The sequence below is a fragment of the Salmo trutta genome, chromosome 5, assembly GCF_901001165.1.
Source record: "Salmo trutta chromosome 5, fSalTru1.1, whole genome shotgun sequence".
NCBI classification, from domain to species: domain Eukaryota; kingdom Metazoa; phylum Chordata; class Actinopteri; order Salmoniformes; family Salmonidae; genus Salmo; species Salmo trutta.
The window spans coordinates 64,197,269-64,218,901 of NC_042961.1; the positions used below are offsets into that span (position 1 = coordinate 64,197,269).

General features: G+C 42.0%; 1 protein-coding gene across 1 annotated transcript in view; it reads left to right on the forward strand.

The window, feature by feature from the left end:
- The first annotated feature begins 15,249 nt into the window (after nt 1-15,249).
- The window catches only part of LOC115195011 (high affinity immunoglobulin gamma Fc receptor I-like), a 64,536-nt gene continuing 58,152 nt past the window's right edge, over nt 15,250-21,633 (forward strand). Inside the window, exon 1 of the mRNA XM_029754911.1 lies at nt 15,250-15,517. Coding sequence (XP_029610771.1) covers nt 15,250-15,517 — 268 coding nt within the window. The remainder of the gene's footprint in view (nt 15,518-21,633) is intronic.

The following is a 21,633-nucleotide window of genomic DNA, read 5'->3' on the forward strand; positions in this document are numbered from 1 at the left end:
CGGCCTGGTCTCATTGGTCTGTTTCGCAAGCATTCCCCAAAGTCTGGCGATATTGTGCCTCTGGGTTTAGAAATGTCTGGTGGGTAATAGTACCAACAAAGAAGGTTTTAATCCTAAGCAACCTGCCAACACAATGTTTGAAGTACAATAGACCAACATAGCTACCGTAGTAGGTCAAAGCTGTGTCCTGGAAAACCTTGGTAGAGCATGGTTGTAGAAGGCATGGTGGTGCTCACATGAATTTCCTTTCTTTGACGTTACGCTCACAATGCAAATAGTCCGGGAAGCCATATGATTACATGTTCAGGAGTCTTAAAGCTTGGGGGTAAAAACTGTTGAGAAGCCTTTTTGTCCTAGACTTGGCACTCTGGTACTGCTTGCCATGCGGTAATAGAGAGAACAGTCTATGACTGGGGTGGCTGGGGTCTTGACAAGTTTTAGGGCCTTCCTCTGACACCGCCTGGTGTAGAGGTCCTGGATGGCAGGCAGCTTAGCCCCAGTGATGTACTGGGCCGTACGCACTACCCTTTGTAGTGCCTTGCGGTCAGAGGCCGAGCAATTGCCGTACAAGGCAGTGATGCAACCAGTCAGGATGCTCTCGATGTTGCAGCTGTAGAACCTTTTGAGAATCTCAGGACCCATGCCAAATCTCTTTAGTTTCCTGAGGGGGAATAGGCTTTGTCGTTCCCTTTTCACAACTGTCTTGGTGTGTTTGGACAATTCTAGTTAGTTGTTGATGTGGACAACAAGGAACTTGATGCTCTCAACCTGCTCCACTACAGCCCCGTCGATGAGAATGGGGGTGTGCTCGGTCCTCCTTTTCCTGTAGTCCACAATCATCTCCTTAGTCTTGGTTACGTTGAGGGATAGGTTGTTATTCTGGCACCACCCGGCCAGGTCTCTGACCTCCTCCCTATAGGCTTCCTCGTCATTGTCGGTGATCAGGCCTACCACTGTTGTGTCGTCTGCAAACTTAATGATGGTGTTGGAGTCATGCCTGGCCATGCAGTCGTGGGTGAACAAGGAGTACAGGAGGGAACTGAGCACGCACCCCTGGGGAGCTCCAGTGTTGAGGATCAGCATGGCAGATGTGTTGCTACCTACCCTTACCACCTGGTGGCGGCACGTCAGGAAGTCCAGGCTCCAGTTGCAGAGGAAGGTGTTTAGTCCCAGGATCCTTAGCTTAGTGATGAGCTTTGAGGGTATTATGGTATTGAACGCTGAGCTGTAGTCAATGAATAGCATTCTCACATAGGTGTTCCTTTTGTCCAGGTGGGAAAGGGCAGTGTGGAGTGCAGTAGAGATTGCATCATCTGTGGATCTGTTTGGGCGGTATGCAAATTGGAGTGGGTCTAGGGTTTCTGTGATAATGGTGTTGATGTGAGCCATTACCAGCCTTTCAAAGCACTTCATGGCTACGGACCTGAGTGCTACGGGTCTGTAGTGATTTAGGCAGGCTGCCTTTGTGTTCTTGGGCACAGGGACTAAGGTGGTCTGCTTGAAACATGTTGGTATAAGAGACTCAATCAGGGACATGTTGAAAATGTCAGTGAAGACACCTGCCAGTTGGTCAGCACATGCCCGGAGCACACGTCCTGGTAATCCGTCTGGCTCCGCAGCCTTGTGTATGTTGACCTGTTTAAAGGTCTTACTCATGTTGGCTACGGAGAGCGATAACACACAGTCGTCCGGAACAGCTGATGTTCTCATGCATGCCTCAGTGTTGCTTGCCTCGAAGCGAGCATAGAAGTGGTTTAGCTCGTCTGGTAGTCTCGTGTCACTGGGCAGCTCGCGGCTGGGCTTTCCTTTGTAGTCTGTAATAGTTTGCAAGCCCTGCCACATAAGACGAGCGTCAGAGCCGGTGTAGTATGATTCAATCTTAGCCCTGTATTGACACTTTGCCTGTTTGATGGTTCGTCACAGGGCATAGCAGAATTTTTTGTAAGCTTCCGGGTTAGAGTCCCGCACCTTGAAAGCGGCAGCTCTACCCTTTAGCTCAGTGCAAATGTTGCCTGTAATCCATGGCTTCTGGTTGGGGTATGTACGTACAGTCACTGTGGGGACGCCGTCCTCAATGCACTTATTGATAAAGCCAGTGACTGATGTGGTGTACTCCTCAATGCCATCGGAAGGATCCCGGAACATGTTCCAGTCTTTGATAGCAAAACAGTCCTGTAGTATAGCATCTGCTTCATCTGACCACTTTTTTTTATAGACCGAGTCACTGGTGCTTCCTGCTATAATTTTTGCTTGTATGCAGGAATCAGGAGGATAGAGTTGTGGTCGGATTTACCAAATGGAGAGCGAGGGAGAGCTTTGTACGCATCTCTGTGTGTGGAGTACAGGTGATCTAGAATTTTTGCAAAAGTAAAAGTTGTCAAAATATACATTTTATAAATATAAATACACAAAAAAACTACTTAAGTAGTACTTTAAAGTATTTTTACTTCAGTAATTTACACCACTGGACTTTAAAGGAACATTGTTACACATGATAACCTGGTGTAAAAATATTGAAACTGTAATGTCACCTAGTGGACACCAAGAGGAACTACACCACACACACAAACACGATAACCTTATGATGCAGGCTTTATGCAGGCTTTATATATTCTATACAGATGCAGGCTTTATATATTCTATACAGATGCAGGCTTTATATATTCTTCTAAATATATATTGTAGCTAAATATGTCCAATCAAGGAGACTTTTCAAAAGTCGGAATGTAAAGCACAAACGGCTGGAAAGTTCTTCAAAAGCAGCTGTAGTGAGTGAAGTATCTTGAGGTTACCTGAAATAGGTCAAAGCATATATTAGATAGAACTCAACAACATCTTCGACACAGACACAAGTTGCCTGCTATATTTGGGCAACAGGATTAACACAGAGAGACCTTGGCAAAATACATTGTATGTTTCTGTAGTACGAGTAGGCTGTTGTGTACAAGCCACCTAGCTAATAGAATATTGGAGCTAGCAGTCATTTGGTTACATTTTAACCAAAGCAATAGAGTTCACCGGCAAATGCAGACACACCATAAATAATAACTAAACCAACGAACAAGAATTGCTTGTAGGCGACCAGAATGAGGACAGACATTTTTGATAAATAAATATTGTCAGTGAAAAAAGTAATTAAATAGCCCATTCCCTGCTGGTATCTTATTCTGTTGCTAAACAACTTTGTTTGGGTTGTTTGTTGGTAACCTTGTTATTTACAAAGTTTTTTGTAACAGATTCCTGTTGGAGGTAGGAACATACAGAGGGGGAGGACGTTGTCAACGCAGGACCCTGAGACGGCGGAAGCTGAAGTGTCGTTTGAAGCTGAAGGCGCGTTGAGTACAGTTAGCTAGAAAGATAAGTGGACAACAGGGAAGTCCAACAATGGAACAAAAAGGGCTAAAATTGTTGTGTAAAATGAGTCGGATGAATCGTTCCTTGTTGGAATACGTTTTTTTGGATAAAGATGTTTATTTGGGAAAGCCTTTTGAAGTCACAAGGATGGTGAAGAAGTGTTTGGGAGGAGGATGAAGTCTATTACTAGCCTGTTCAACCTCTTTCGTATTGTCTGAGATCCCCAAAGATTGGAAAGCTGCCGCGGTCATCCCCCTCTTCAAAGGGGGAGACACTCTAGACCCAAACTGTTATAGACCTATATCCATCCTGCCCTGCCTTTCTAAAATATTCAAAAGCCAAGTTAACAAACCAGATCTTCAAAAGCCAAGTTAACAAAAAGATCACCGACCATTTCGAATCCCACCGCACCGCCTCCACTATGCAATCCGGTTTCCGAGCTGGTCATGGGTGCACCTCAGCCACGCTCAAGGTCCTAAACAATATCATAACCACCATCAATAAAAGACAGTAGGGTGCAGCCGTCTTCATCGACCTGGCCAAGGCTTTCTACTGTCAATCACCGCATTCTTAACGGCAGACTCATAGCCTTGACTTCTCAAATGACTGCCTCGCCTGGTTTACCAACTACTTCTCAGATAGAGTTCAGTGTGTCAAATCGTTGGGGCTGTTGTCTGGTCCTTTGGCAGTCTCTATGGGGGTGCCACAGGGTTCAATTCTCGGGTCGACTATTTTCTCTGCATATATCAATGATGTCGCTCTTGCTGCGGTTGATTCTCTGATCCACCTCTACGCAGACAACACCATTCTGTATATATCTGGCCCTTCTTTGGACACTGCGTTAACTAGTACGGACTATGTGGGACGCTAGCGCACTCCCAACAGCCAGTGAAATAGCAGGGCGGCAAATTCAAAACAGCAAAAATCTCATAATTCAAATTTCTCAAACATACTACTATTTTACATCATTTTAAAGATACACTTCTCCTTAATCCACGTTGTCCAATTTTCAAAAAGGCTTTACGGCGAAAGCAAAACATTAGATTATGTTAGGACAGTGCCTAAAAAATAAAAGCCACACAGCCATTTTCCAAGGAAGGACAGGCGTCACAAAAACCAGAAATACAGCTAAAATTAAGCACTACTCTTTGATGATCTTCATCAGATGGCACTCATAGGACTTCATGTTAAACAATACATGTATGTTTTGCTCGATAAAGTTCATATTTATATCCAAAAATCCCATTTTACATTGGCCTGTAATGTTCAGAAATGCTTTTACTCCAAAAACTTCCGGTGAATGAGCACATCAATTTATAGAAATACTCATCATAAACGTTGATAAAATATTAAACTGTTATTCAAAGAATTATAGATAAACATCTCCTTTATGCAACCGCTGTGACAGATTTCAAAAAAGCTTCACAGGGAAAGCACACTTTACAATAATCTGAGTACAGCGCTCAAAAAACAACATCAGGCAATGCAGATACCCGCTATTTTGGAGTCATCTAAAATCATAAATAGCATTATAAATATGCACTTAACTTTAATGATCTTCATCAGAATGCACTCCCAGGAATCCCAGGTCCACAATAAATGTTGTTTTGTTCGATAAAGTCCATCATTTATGTCCTTTTTGTTAGCTTGTTCAGTAAGCTACTCCAAATGTAGGAAGCGCGCAGAAAATTTCACGACGAAAAGCCAAATAAAGTTCTATTTACGTTCGAAGAAACATGTCAAACGATGTATAGCATCAATCTTTAGGACGTTTTTAACATAAATCTTCAATAATATTCCAACCGGACGATTCAAATGTCTTCAAAAAATGTAATGGAACACAACTACCTCTCACGTGAAGGCGCGCAACTGAGGCCATATCATTCTCTCAGTCATTTGATGTTGCACCTGAAATGATGAGCTGGTGGACTGAGACCAGATGGGGGGTGTAATAGGTGGTGACATGACAGTGTGTTATCAGAGGACTGAGACCAGATGGGGGGTGAAATAGGTGGTGACATGACATGACAAAATTCATATAAAGATGATTTTAACATACACATGCCATTGTCATGTCTCATTGTGTCTCCTCCAGACTCCTTCATAGCCGTCGGGCAGCTCTTTCACATCAACCATCTAATTGAGGTGAAAGGACGTGACCCTCCAATCTAAAATGTAAAACTTCACATTTCAAAAGTAGTCTAATGAAAACATTTCACCTAATTATATTTCAGTGTCATGTCCCTTAAATTACGTTTCTTGAATTTGAAAATTCTGTGGTAAAGGAGGTTATTGGGGGGCCTTGAGGCACAAGAGGAATTGAAATAGAATTGTTATAATGTTATAATGCTGTAATGTTATAATGTTATAGTGCTATAATGTTGTAATGTTATAATGCTATAATGTTATAATGTTGTAATTCTGTAATGTTGTAATGCTATAATGCTATAATATTATAATGTTATAATGTTATAATGCTATAATGTTGTAATTCTGTAATGCTATAATGTTATAATGCTGTAATGTTATAATGTTATAATGCTATAATGTTATAATGCTGTAATGTTATAATGCTGTAATGTTATAATGCTATAATGCTAAGTCCATTCCTGTGTTTGAATTGATATAAGATGACCCGCTGTTGACAAAGTGTTTGAAGAAGGGTTGTTGCAGTCAGTCAGTCATCCATGCTATATGAAACGATAGGGTGGAGACCACCGTAGGGGTCATCCATGCTATATGAAACGATAGGGTGGTGACCACCGTAGGGGTCATCCATGCTATATGAAACGATAGGGTGGTGACCACCGTAGGGGTCATCCATGCTATATGAAACGATAGGGTGGTGACCACCGTAGGGGTCATCCATGCAATATGAAACGATAGGGTGGTGACCACCGTAGGGGTCATCCATGCTATATGAAACGATAGGGTGGTGACCACCGTAGGGGTCATCCATGCTATATGAAACGATAGGGTGGTGACCACCGTAGGGGTCATCCATGCTATATGAAACGATAGGGCGGTGACCACCGTAGGGGTCATCCATGCTATATGAAACGATAGGGCGGTGACCACCGTAGGGGTCATCCATGCTATATGAAACGATAGGGTGGTGACCACCGTAGGGGTCAACCATGCTATATGAAACGATAGGGTGGTGACCACCGTAGGGGTCATCCATGCTATATGAAACGATAGGGTGGTGACCACCGTAGGGGTCATCCATGCTATATGAAACGATAGGGTGGTGACCACCGTAGGGGTCATCCATGCTATATGAAACGATAGGGTGGTGACCACCGTAGGGGTCATCCATGCTATATGAAACGATAGGGTGATGACCACCGTAGGGGTCATCCATGCTATATGAAACGATAGGGTGGTGACCACCGTAGGGGTCATCCATGCTATATGAAACGATAGGGTGGAGACCACCGTAGGGGTCATCCATGCTATATGAAACGATAGGGTGGTGACCACCGTAGGGGTCATCCATGCTATATGAAACGATAGGGCGGTGACCACCGTAGGGGTCATCCATGCTATATGAAACGATAGGGTGGTGACCACCGTAGGGGTCATCCATGCTATATGAAACGATAGGGTGGTGACCACCGTAGGGGTCATCCGGAATTTAGAATGATCAAAGGGTCAACGGTCCAATTCCTGATCTTTAGGCCCAGAATGGCTCTAGTAACACATGCAGGTGAAATACCCTGTAATTGACCAGAATGACTGATTGCGTTATCAGACAGACTTGCATGCATGCATTACCCTAATAATTTTTTGAAATATACAGAAATGTTGAAAGTGTGTTTTCTGCAGCACCAGTAAGGACCGTTCTCCTATGATGTAGTAAACCCTATCAGAAAACATTTACTAACTTTTTGCTTTTATACAAAAAACATGCCATTTCTCCATTTTGGTGACAAGTGGGCCATTAGCTAAACCACAACCTTCCTGTCCAAAGACCTTCATGAACTACTGAAACTATATCTGACAGTTTGGGGGGAATTCATTCTAACGGGTGAAAATGAACCAGGTCTTTTCTGTGTATGTGCCGGTCTTTAAGCATAAATGTAAATATATATAATATACTAATAATGCATCCAGTCTCTGGTTATTGGTGATACTTCCCATTCTGCCTAATTGTGACCTTTGACCCCTTGCAAATGGCCTTAAATTTCCACATTCTGGATGACATCCTGCCAGACTTTGTTGGTATTTCACTGTTTGATCTAGCGTGTGACTGTTTTTCCCCCAGCACTTGTCCCATGTTGGCTGGCCTTGTCACGGCTGTCGTTGGGAATAGAGGACCAAAACGCAGCAGGAATGTGGATGCTCATCTTGTTATTTATTTTAAACAAAGAGAACACCAAAATAACACAACGAAGACCGCGCGAACAACAAAACAGTCTTGTCATGCTCACACAGGCAAAACAAGAAACAATCTCCCACAACACCAAACCAAACAATTACCCATATATAGGACTCTCAATCAGAGGCAACGAGAAAGCACCTGCCTCCAATTGAGAGTCCAACCCCCCATTAACCTAAACATAGAAATATAACAAACCAGAAAGAACATAGAACATAGACCAAACCCCGGAAGTAATAAATCAAACACCCTGCTACATACACCACCACCCCAAAACACATAAACGAAATAACCTCTGCCACGTCCTGACCAAACTACAATACTACAATAGCAAATAATCCCTAAACTGGTCAGGATGTGACAGGCCTACTATGCAGTTAAATGGAAAGGTTTTTCCCCAGCACTTGTCCCATGTTGGCTGGCCCACTATGCAGTTAAATGGAAAGGTTACATTAGTATATATGTTAAATAATATATATGTTACATATTAGTATACATATATACATATGCATTAGTGTATATATATTAGTATTTATGTTATATAGTGTGTGTGTATATATATATATATATATATATATTTTATATAGATTGGCGTATGCATTAGTGTATGTGTGTGTATATATATATATATATATATATATGCATAGCCTAAAATGAGTTTGCACCATATGTCCTCTACATGCTGAGAATTGAATGGGTGACTTCATTTTGGGTGAACTGAGATGTTTGGTACTAATTACTCCCTCAATGAAGCTGCTTAGACAGGATTGGGCGTTCAAACCAAGGGCTCCACTACATGGGTTTAACCCTTCTAGTTATTTATAATCAGTGACTTTTAGGGAGGAAGAAAGGAGGGATATATGTAAAGAGCCTCTATTGTCGGCCCGACAACCCAATCCTGTTATTTACATATAATAGACTTTTGACCTCTGACCTGTATACTGTCAGATATCTGGTCCAGTGGAAACACTTGAGCCTCTGTCATCCGCGTCAGCAATAACTCATCACTCCTACTCGATTATCTTGGCAAAGAAATGCTCACTAACAGGGATGTAAACAAATTTGTGGACAACATTTGAGAGAAATAAGCTTTTGTGTGTATGGAACAATTCTGGGATCTTTTATTTCAGCTCATGAAACATGGGACCAACACTTTACATGTTGCGTTTTTTATAATTTTGTTTAGTTCCACTAGTAACATGGCGTATAAATCAAAAGGTACCAATTCTCTCAACCAGCTTCATGAGGTAGTCACTTGGAAAATATATTTTGATTTGTTTAACACTTTTTTTTGGTTATTACTATACAGTATGTGTTATTTCATAGTTTTGATGTCTTTACTATTATTCTGTAGAAAATAGCATAAATTAAGGAAAACCCTTCCCCTCACACATGGTTTAGATAGTAAATATTTATGTTCCCTTAGAGGTTCATCACGTCAGCAAAAGGGAATATGTTTCATCTATGTTTATTGACATTAGTGCAAATTGTCCACTGATATTGCTGTAATTTCTCACCCCTTTTGGCTGTATGAAAGTTAATTTCCCCTCAGGGGGACACATTTGTTCTTTGTTATTATGAAGGTAATTTGTGTAGAATGTTCTTTTCCCACTCATTCACCCCATCTCTTTACATTGCTGATTTATATGCAGTGGCCCAGACTTCAAACCCAATGAAAGTCTTGGGGGGAAATGAGGCTGAACGCTACGCTACGCACACACACACACACACACACACACACACACACACACACACACACGCACACACACACACACCCGCGAACACATCTACAGGAAGAAAGAGGGAAAGAGTGCTGTTGTTTCCCCTTCTAGCAGATACTGTGTGAAATAATTTATATACTATTGGTATATAAATGAGGGACTTTTGGTATATAAATTAGAGTAGTGTTTAACCAAAATGTGATACAGCACTGTGTGTAATTACAAACTGTATGGAGAAACAGTCATGTAGAAAACACTACAGAAACAAACAACTATTTAATAATCTGGATGCACTGCCACCTGGTGGTTTCAAAGAGAACACTAGTGTTTTCCCCCAGACATCCCTGTCTGATGCTAGAGGTGCACTGCCACCTGGTGGTTTCAAAGAGAACACTAGTGTTTTCCCCCAGACATCCCTGTCTGATGCTAGAGGTGCACTGCCACCTGGTGGTTTCAAAGAGAACACTAGTGTTTTCCCCCAGACATCCCTGTCTGATGCTAGAGGTGCACTGCCACCTGGTGGTTTCAAAGAGAACACTAGTGTTTTCCCCCAGACATCCCTGTCTGATGCTAGAGGTGCACTGCCACCTGGTGGTTTCAAAGAGAACACTAGTGTTTTCCCCCAGACATCCCTGTCTGATGTTAGAGGTGCTACTATCCTACGTTATATAATCTCTACCAGCTCATTAAATAACTCTGTAAATTGCAGTTGACCAACAAGGCTGTAATTAAATATATACTCGTTTAATGGCTCTCAATAATATAGTCATCCTCAACCACAGGCACACTCTCATACATGCGTAGAACAGCTCAAGCAAACCTATAAACACATACCGTATGTACAATCATGCTGCATACACACATACAAAATGGGAGTCCTGCAGTAGACAGTTAGCCGATACAGATGGGGGCTGGAACGAGCTGCAACAAACACTCAAAACAGGACAGTTTTATCTCAATCTCTTCATTCAAAGACTCAATCATAGACACTCTTACTGACAGTTGTGGCTGCTTTGCGTGATGTATTGTTGTCTCTACCTTCTTGCCCTTTTTGCTGTTTTACATATAGTAAATAACATTTAAAAGACAACACTGACGGGACTACCGACACACTGACACTGGGGATAATGGGGAAGGTGTGCGACACCTGGAGGGGGGTGGAGACAATCACAAAGACAGGTGAAACAGATCAGGGTGTGACAGCAGGAGGAGGAAGTCTTGGTTGTCAAAGAAATGGCAGGGGACAAGCAACTCAAAATAAACCAATCAGATTCATGTTCAATAGTCCTATGTACAGGGTTGAGGTGTGACTGTTCTATAGTAGACCTTACTGGCGTTCTATAGTAGACCTTACTGGTGTTCTATAGTGGACCTTACTGGCGTTCTATAGTGGACCTTACTGGTGTTCTATAGTAGACCTTACTGGTGTTCTATAGTAGACCTTACTGGTGTTCTATAGTGGACCTTACTGGTGTTCTATAGTGGACCTTACTGGTGTTCTATAGTAGACCTTACTGGCGTTCTATAGTAGACCTTACTGGTGTTCTATAGTGGACCTTACTGGCGTTCTATAGTAGACCTTACTGGTGTTCTATAGTAGACCTTACTGGTGTTCTATAGTAGACCTTACTGGTGTTCTATAGTGGACCTTACTGGTGTTCTATAGTAGACCTTACTGGTGTTCTATACCGGACCTGACTGGTGTTCTATAGTAGACCTTACTGGTGTTCTATAGTGGACCTTACTGGCGTTCTATATCGGACCTTACTGGTGTTCTATAGTAGACCTTACTGGTGTTCTATAGTGGACCTTACTGGTGTTCTATAGTGGACCTTACTGGCGTTCTATACCGGACCTTACTGGTGTTCTATAGTAGACCTTACTGGCGTTCTATGGTAGACCTTACTGGCGTTCTATAGTGGACCTTACTGGTGTTCTATAGTAAACCTTACTGGTGTTCTATACCGGACCTGACTGGTGTTCTATAGTAGACCTTACTGGTGTTCTATACCGGACCTGACTGGTGTTCTATAGTAGACCTTACTGGCGTTCTATAGTGGACCTTACTGGTGTTCTATAGTGGACCTTACTGGTGTTCTATAGTGGACCTTACTGGCGTTCTATAGTGGACCTTACTGGTGTTCTATAGTGGACCTTACTGGTGTTCTATAGTGGACCTTACTGGTGTTCTATAGTGGACCTTACTGGTGTTCTATAGTGGACCTTACTGGTGTTCTATACCGGACCTTACTGGCGTTCTATAGTGGACCTTACTGGCGTTCTATAGTAGACCTTACTGGTGTTCTATAGTAGACCTTACTGGCGTTCTATAGTAGACCTTACTGGCGTTCTATAGTGGACCTTACTGGTGTTCTATAGTGGACCTTACTGGTGTTCTATAGTGGACCTTACTGGTGTTCTATAGTGGACCTTACTGGTGTTCTATAGTAGACCTTACTGGTGTTCTATAGTAGACCTTACTGGTGTTCTATAGTGGACCTTACTGGTGTTCTATAGTAGACCTTACTGGCGTTCTATAGTAGACCTTACTGGTGTTCTATAGTAGACCTTACTGGTGTTCTATAGTGGACCTTACTGGTGTTCTATAGTGGACCTTACTGGTGTTCTATAGTGGACCTTACTGGTGTTCTATACCAGACCTTAGTGGTGTTCTATAGTGGACCTTACTGGTGTTCTATAGTGGACCTTACTGGTGTTCTATGGTGGACCTTACTGGTGTTCTATAGTAGACCTTACTGGCGTTCTATAGTGGACCTTACTGGTGTTCTATAGTAGACCTTACTGGTGTTCTATAGTAGACCTTACTGGTGTTCTATAGTGGACCTTACAGGTGTTCTATAGTAGACCTTACTGGTGTTCTATAGTAGACCTTACTGGTGTTCTATAGTAGACCTTACTGGTGTTCTATAGTAGACCTTACTGGTGTTCTATAGTGGACCTTACTGGTGTTCTATAGTAGACCTTACTGGTGTTCTATAGTAGACCTTACTGGTGTTCTATAGTAGACCTTACTGGTGTTCTATAGTGGACCTTACTGGTGTTCTATAGTGGACCTTACTGGTGTTCTATAGTAGACCTTACTGGTGTTCTATAGTGGACCTTACTGGTGTTCTACAGTAGACCTTACTGGTGTTCTATAGTGGACCTTACTGGTGTTCTATAGTGGACCTTACTGGTGTTCTATAGTGGACCTTACTGGTGTTCTATAGTAGACCTTACTGGCGTTCTATAGTAGACCTTACTGGTGTTCTATAGTGGACCTTACTGGTGTTCTATAGTGGACCTTACTGGTGTTCTATAGTAGACCTTACTGGTGTTCTATAGTAGACCTTACGGGTGTTCTATAGTGGACCTTACTGGTGTTCTATAGTAGACCTTACTGGTGTTCTATAGTGGACCTTACTGGTGTTCTATAGTGGACCTTACTGGCGTTCTATAGTAGACCTTACTGGTGTTCTATAGTGGACCTTACTGGTGTTCTATAGTGGACCTTACTGGTGTTCTATAGTGGACCTTACTGGCGTTCTATAGTAGACCTTACTGGTGTTCTATAGTGGACCTTACTGGTGTTCTATAGTGGACCTTACTGGTGTTCTATAGTAGACCTTACTGGTGTTCTATAGTGGACCTTACTGGCGTTCTATAGTAGACCTTACTGGTGTTCTATAGTGGACCTTACTGGTGTTCTATAGTAGACCTTACTGGTGTTCTATAGTGGACCTTACTGGTGTTCTATAGTGGACCTTACTGGTGTTCTATAGTAGACCTTTCTGGCGTTCTATAGTAGACCTTACTGGCCTTCTATAGTAGACCTTACTGGTGTTCTATAGTAGACCTTACTGGTGTTCTATAGTGGACCTTACTGGCGTTCTATAGTGGACCTTACTGGTGTTCTATAGTGGACCTTACTGGTGTTCTATAGTGGACCTTACTGCCGTTCTATAGTGGACCTTACTGGTGTTCTATAGTAGACCTTACTGGTGTTCTATAGTGGACCTTACTGGTGTTCTATAGTGGACCTTACTGGTGTTCTATATTGGACCTTACTGGTGTTCTATAGTGGACCTTACTGGCGTTCTATAGTAGACCTTACTGGTGTTCTATAGTGGACCTTACTGGTGTTCTATAGTGGACCTTACGGAATGAATCTTGAAACAGACACCTGCGATAATCTGAAGTAGAAGTCCTTTGAAATATCCCAAAATTCTGGTAGTTTACCGGTAAACTTCAAAAGTTTCCAGTAATATACCCTTCCTTTGCAGCCCTTGTGTCTCATCTGTTTCGTTCCCAGGGGGCCACATTAAGCTACTGTTAAGCTCCAGGGTCACTACAGCGTCTGTTGTGTTGTTGAGTCTCACGTAGGACAGGGACATGGCTGCTGCATGGTATTGTGTGTGTGTTGCTGTATGGTAGTGTGTGTTGCTGTGTGGTAGTGTATATTATATGATTCTCATGTTTGACATTTTAGTCATTTAGCAGACGCTCTTATCCAGAGCGACTTACAGTAGTGAATGCATACATTTCATTCATTTCATGCATTTTTTTTTTATCTATTTTTTTGTACTGGCCCCCAGTTGCACACACCATGCTCTACCAACGGAGCCACAGGGAAGACTGGAGGTGCAGGACGGCAACGGATCCCTCCAACAAAATTATTGCGGTTGCCCTGTCCACTCCATCTGACGACATTGCCCACAGTTGCTTCACCTATACAAACAGAATTTGGGCTTCAAAAAACTGCCTGACTGTACAGATGTGATCAACATGCAGAATGTAACCACTTACTCTATTGTCCAATCCACCACCCCCAAATGCATCATTCATGCCAGTTTACCAACCTCGCAACTTGGCACAAGTGAAGAACACAATTCGTCGAGCAAGGGACGTCACTGTTTTGGACCGGGACGAGTTGGTGGCAACACATATGATGGGTGATATTCTCCCCGGATTTGTCACCCATATGGAGACTCGACCCGCAACCCTTCTGGTAGAGGCAGCACCAGAAATGGTTGAAGAGACCAAGGCAGTTATTTAGCAAACACCAAGGGGGCACACATTTTTCACCATGACACCACATTTGACCTCGGCAATTTTTATGTTTCACCCCTTGTTTTTCGTCATGTTGCATTTCAAGAGGCACCTGTCCTTCCCCTTGCATTCCTCATTCACACCACCCGGCACATGGAAAACCACAAACAGTTCTTTCACACCATCCTTTCATTCCTTCCCCAACTATCAACAGCAATCTTCTGCACAGACCGTGAGGCTGCTATTGAGGGAGCAATCCAGTCTGTGCTGCCAGCCAGAATTGTCAATTGCTGGAACCACATCTCCAACAATGTGAAGCACAAGATGGGGTCAGAGGGTGCCGACGCTGTGGCCGATTACCAGCAGGCCATCAAAGAGCTCTTGGCCCCGAAATCAAGGAGTGACTACAAATGCACACTGGAGAGTGTGTGCCTTCACTGGAGCCCTGATTTCATGGCTTATTTCCATCAGTCACTCTCTGAAGCCATGGACAAGAGCGCACTATGTGCTCAACAGCTTGGGCATCCAGTCAGATGGAATTACCAACAACTGCTCAGAGAGCTTCAATGCTGTCCTCAAGGCATTGGTTGAATGGAAGAAGGTCAGAGTAGATAAACCAATTTATCTACTCCACCAACTCCAAACCAATGCCTTGAGGGAAGTGCTGTGGGGCTACTGTAACCTAGGGAATTTCCACCTGACCCCTGAGTGCCATGAGCAATTTTCCAGGCCAATGGAAAAGACATGGTGTCTTTTGCTGAAGGCATCCAGTCCTGTGTGGCACAAGAAGAGGTTGTCATGGCAGAAACTGGAGCGGAGGCCTTAGCCAGGATGATTGTGGCAAAAGGACGAATCCTCCTGGTGCCAAGCACCAAATCGTTCCTCTACCAGGGCTTCTCAGACAAGCAGCATGTCGTTACTCTGTTGCCAACGGAGACGTGCTCCTGCTCTGCTTCTGACAGTGCCCAGAGGTGTGTCCACCGACTGGCAGCTGTACTGGCCATTGGCGGAAGTGTGGACAGTCCTATGCCAGTAAAGCTGAGGACTTTGACCAACCATTTGCCATTCTGCTTTATGTAATTGACTTCTACCACCAACTGAAGAGGATTGACCTTCAAGTGGAGGGGGATGTTTTTATTGTGGATCACTTTGTGGCAGGGATTATCCTGCATGGGGATAAGGTGGTGATGCGCAAGAACACCTTGTCAAAGGTAAAGGCATGTCCGCAGAGTTGCTTTTGTGTCATGTTTCTAAATAAGAGGCTAGAGGGGTCAATTTAGGGAGAGCTGCCACCTTGCCGTTCATCAACAGGTCGGTCTTATGTGTTGCTATTTAGTTACATTTCTTATTTGGATATGTTAAATTGCCCAAATTCTGTTTGTATATTTTTTATTTTTTGATCACTTTTACTTCACTACATTCCTAAAGATATGTTGTTTTTACTAAATATATTTTCCCTGACACCAAAACTACTCGTTACATTTTGAATGCTTAGCAGGATAGAAAAATGGTCCCGTTCAGGCACTTATCAAAAACATCCCTGGTCATCCCTAATGCCTCTGATCTGGCGGACTCACTACACACATGCTTTGTTTGTAAATTATGTCTGAGTGTTGGCGTGTGCTTCTTGCTCTGTAAATTAAAAAAAAACTAGAAAATGATGCCTTCCGGTTTGCTTATATAAGGAAATCTAAATGATTTATCCTTGAACTTTTACGTTTGTTTTTAAGTATATTTTAGCTATTAAATTTGCCTTTGGTACTGAAGTATATTTAAAACCAAACACTTTTAGACTTTTACTCAAGTAGTATTTTACTGGGTGACTTTCACTTTTACCTGAGTCATTTTCTATGAAGGTATCTTTACTTTTACTCAAATATGACAATTGGATTCTGTGGTGGAAATTCTAAATGCTATCAAATGAGGAGAGACACTGATCACACAAGTCTGAGTTATACTTAAACTACATTACCGTTCCAAAGTTTGGGGTCACTTAAAAATATCCTTGTTTTTTAAATAAAATAATTGTCCATTTAAAATAACATCAAATTGATCAGAAATACAGTGTAGACATTGTTAATGTTGTAAATTACTTTTGTTTCTGGAAACAGCAGATTTTTTTTATGGATTATCTACATAGATGTACAGAGGCCCATTATCAGCAACCATCACTCCTGTGTTCCAATGGCACGTTGTGTTAGCTAATCCAAGTTCATCACTTTAAAAGGCTAATTGATCATTAGAAAACCCTTTTGGAATTATGTTGTCACAGCTGAAAACTGTTGTCCTGATTAAAGAAGCAATAAAACTGTCCTCCTTTAGACTAGTTGAGTATCTGGAGCATCAGCCTTTGATCCTGTGCCAAACCCACATTCTCCAAATCCTCTAAAGTCATTCCATTGAAAGGATTAGATTAGCATAACAAATTAGTATATATTTCACACCTGTCGTGTGCAAGCCTAAGAAAATGGTCTGAATATGAGTGTATATATATAGTATTATATATATAATATGAGTATCTGGAGCATCCCTTTACATGGTTTGCTATTATTTTTTTTATTTCAAATAGGCCATGCTGGCGAAGTGATTGCAATTAAACACTGGAATGGTAGATGTGCAAGTAGAGATACTGGGGTGCAAAGGAGAAAGATAAATAAATAAATAAAGTATGGGGATGAGGTAGTTGGATGGGTTATTTACAGATGGGCTATGTGCAGTGATCTGTGAGCTGCTCTGACAGCTGGTACATAAAGCTAGTGAGGGAGATATGAGTCTCCAGATTCAGTGATTTTTGCAGTTCGTTCCAGTCATTCGCAGCAGAGAACTGGAAGGAAAGGCGGCCAAAGGAATAATTGGCTTTGGGAGTGACCAGTGAGATATACCTGCTGGAGCGTGTGCTACAGGTGGGTGCTGCTATAGTGACCAGTGAGCTGAGATAAGGCGGGGCTTTACCTAGCAGAGACTTGTAGATGACCTGGAGCCAGTGGGTTTGGCGACGAGTATGAAGCAAGGGCCAGCCAACGAGAGCGTACAGGTCGCAGTGGTGGGTAGTATATGGGGCTTTGGTGATAAAACAGATGGCACTTTGATAGACTGCATCCAGTTTGCTGAGTAGAGTGTTGGAGGCTATTTTATAGATGACATCGCCTAAGTCGAATCTGTAGGATGGTCAGTTTTACAAAGGTATGTTTGGTAGCATGAGTGAAGGATGCAATAAAGAGACAGTTCACATATGGAAGCAATGTTTCCTTCTTACCTCCTTTGCCTTATTCCTTGCTGATATTCTGCATAGCAACAAGGACATTTGAAAGACAAGCCTGACTTCTCCCCTCTCTGGGGCCCATATGTTGGAGGCAGTGCAGCTGCCAACACCAGAGTTGGAAAGGAGATATTCTAATGATGAGTTCAACAGTTCAATTATATAAGCATGTTCTGCAGATAAGACATCTTAATTATCTATGTTACTTAGCTAATTCTGATTTCTACACCCCAGTACATCTATTGTATGGTCAGGAAAAAATATTGTTTGACCATTTCTCCAATATCCGGCATACAAGTTATGTTGACCTGTCAATGTTGAGACTACAGTTACATTTATATGAAGAGAATTATAAAGCATTATTGATTTATGTTCAGGCATGCCGTTTTCATTCATGTGTTACCACACTTCAAACTGGTGAGACGCAACACACATTTCTTCTGTTCCTCAGAAGCACAAAAATCTCAACAAGACAGCCTCCAGTGATCCTCACTCCACCCAGAACTCTCTCCACCAGTTTGGATACCTGGTTCAGCTGCTCCTCATTTACAAACCGTACTCCTACAAGATACGAAGTGACATTCTCTTCTCTGTCTTCTCTACTTTGCTCCTTTTTCCTTTGTTTTGGACTCCACTTCTCCTTGATTCTACCACCATTAGATTCAGACCTCATCATCCGCTTCCGCCATCTTTTTCACCTGCATGAATCTTCCCTCTTCTCCAGCCCAGACGGAGACAAATGTTTTCACCTACAACGCAACAATGATATGTGCATTCCGCCACCTACTGTACAGCTGGGTAATAAGGATTTAAAAATTAACCCATACAAACTATCAGAAACAAAATGTTAAATCATCTTTTCTGTTTTAATCAGGCTCAGAAGGATCATGTGATGGAGGGACAGTCCTTGCAGTACTTCTGCCATTAAGTCTTGGAGGCCCAAAAACTTCTCGGCTTCAGATATAATGAAGTCCAGATTCTCTGACTTCTTGGACACTTGTCCTGTGCAATTAATCACTGTGGATATAAATACTACAAACTCCACCGTCACAATAAGTGTATCCAGATCACTTGATTGAAGTATAGCAACTAGTTGTGGTTCATTGTAAAAAAACAAAACGGATGGCACTGTGATAGACTACATCCAGTTTGCTGAGTAGAGTGTTGGAGGCTATTTTGTAAATGACATATCCAAAATCAAGGATCGGTAGGATAATCAGTTTTACGAGGGTATGTTTGGCAGCATGAGTGAAGGATGCTTTGTTGCGAAATAGGAAGCCGATTCGAGATTTAATTTTGGATTGGAGATGCTTAATGTGAGTCTGGAAGGAGAGTTTACAGTCTAACCAGACACCCAGGTATTTGTAGTTGTCCACATATTCTAAGTCAGATCCTTCCAGAGCAGTGACGCTAGTCGGGCGGGCGGGTGCAGGCAGCAATCAGTTGAAGAGCATGCATTTAGTTTAACTAGCATTTAACCTGTTATGGATAGGGGGCAGTATTTTCACGGCCGGATAAAAAACGTACCCGATTTAATCTGATTATTACTCCTGCCCAGAAACTAGAATATGCATATAATTATTAGCTTTGGATAGAAAACACTCCAAAGTTTCTAAAACTGTTTGAATGGTGTCTGTGAGTATAACAGAACTCAAATGGCAGGCCAAAACCTGAGAAGATTCTGTACAGGAAGTACCCTGTCTGACCATTTCTTGGCCTTCTTTGCCATCTCTTTCCACAACAAAGGATCTCTGCGGTAACGTGACACATTCTGATGCTCCCATAGGCTCTCAGAAGGCGGCAGAACTTTGAATTATGACTCTGCTCTCTCTGGCTGAAAAACAGGAGCGCATTTTGTAAGTGGCCATCTGAGAACAATGAAACTGGTGCGCGCATGCACGTGAAGAGTCCATTTTACTTCTTTCAGTCTTTGAACGAAAACAAAGACTCCCGGTCGGAATATTATCGCTTTTTTACGAGAAAAATAGCATAAAAATTGATTTTAAACAGCGGTTCACATGCTTCGAAGTACGGTAATGGAATATTTAGAATTTTCTTGTCACGATTTGCGTCGGGCGCGTAACCCTTCGTCACCCTTGGATAGTGTCTTGAACGCACGAACAAAACGCCGCTATTTGGATATAACTATGGATTATTTTGAACCAAACCAACATATGTTATTGAAGTAGAAGTCCTGGGAGTGCATTCTGACGAAGAACAGCAAAGGTAATACAATTTTTCTTATAGTAAATCTGACTTTGGTGAGGGCTAAACTTGGTGGGTGTCTAAATAGCTAGCCCGTGATGGCTGGGCTATGTACTCAGAATATTGCAAAATGTGCTTTCACCAAAAAGCTATTTTAAAATCGGACACCTCGATTGCATAAATGAGTTCTGTATCTATAATTCTTAAAATAATTGTTATGTTTTTTGTGAACGTTTATCGTGAGTAATTTAGTAAATTCACCGGAAGTGTTCGGTGGGAATGCTAGTTCTGAACGTCACATGCTAATGTAAAAAGCTGTTTTTTTGATATAAATATGAACTTGATTGAACAAAACATGCATGTATTGTATAACATAATGTCCTAGGCGTGTCATCTTATGAAGATCATCAAAGGTTAGTGCTGCATTTAGTTGTGGTTTTGTTTTTTGTGACATTATATGCTAGCTTGAAAAATGGGTGTCTGATTATTTCTGGCTGGGTACTCTGCTGACATAATCTAATGTTTTGCTTTCGCTGTAAAGCCTTTTTGAAATCGGACAGTGTGGTTAGATAAAGGAGAGTCTTGTCTTTAAAATGGTGTAAAATAGTCAAATAGGACATTATGTTATACAATGCATGCATGTTTTGTTCAATCAAGTTCATATTTATATCAAAAAACAGCTTTTTACATTAGCATGTGACGTTCAGAACTAGCATACCCCCCGCAAACTTCTGGTGAATTTACAAAAAATTTACTAAATTACTCACGATAAACGTTCACAAAAAGCATAACAATTATTTATCCGGCCGTGTAAATACTGCCCCCTAGCCCTAAGAGGTTATTAACTTGGCTTTTGAAGATTTTAGAAAGGCAGGGCAGGATGGATATACGTCTATAACAGTTTGGGTCTAGAGTGTCTCCCCCTTTGAAGAGGGAGATGACCCCGGCAGCTTTCCAATCTTTTGGGATCTCAGATTATACGAAAGAGAGGTTGAACTGTCTTGTAATAGACTTCATCCACTTTCCCAACACTTCTTCACCATCCTCGTGACTTCAAAAGGGTTTCCCAAATAAACATCTTTGTCCAAAAAAACGTATTCCAACAAGGAACGATTCATCCGACTCATTTTACACAAAGATTTTAGCCCTTTTTGTTCCATTGTTGGACTTCCCTGTTGTCCACTTATCTTTCTAGCCAACTGTACTCGACGCGCTTTCAGCTTCAAACGACACTTCTGTTTCCGCCATCTCAGGGTCCTGCGGTGACAACGTCCTCCCCCTCTGTATGTTCCTACCTCCAACAGGAATCTGCTCCAAAAACTTTGTAAATAACAAGGTTGCCAACAAACAACCCATACAAAGTTGTAAAGCAGCAGAATAAGATTCACTGACAATATTTATTTAGAAAAATGTCTGTCCTCATTCTGTTCGCCTACAAGCAATTCTTGTTCATTGGTTTAGTTATTATTTCTGGTGTGTCTGCATTTGCCGGTGAACTCTATTGCTTTGGTTAAAATGTAACTAAATGACTGCTAGCTCCAATATTCTATTAGCTAGGTGGCTTGTACACAACAGCCTACTCGTACTACAGAAACATACAATGTATTTTGCCAAGGTCTCTCTGTGTTAATCCTGTTGCCCAAATATAGCAGGTAACTTGTGTC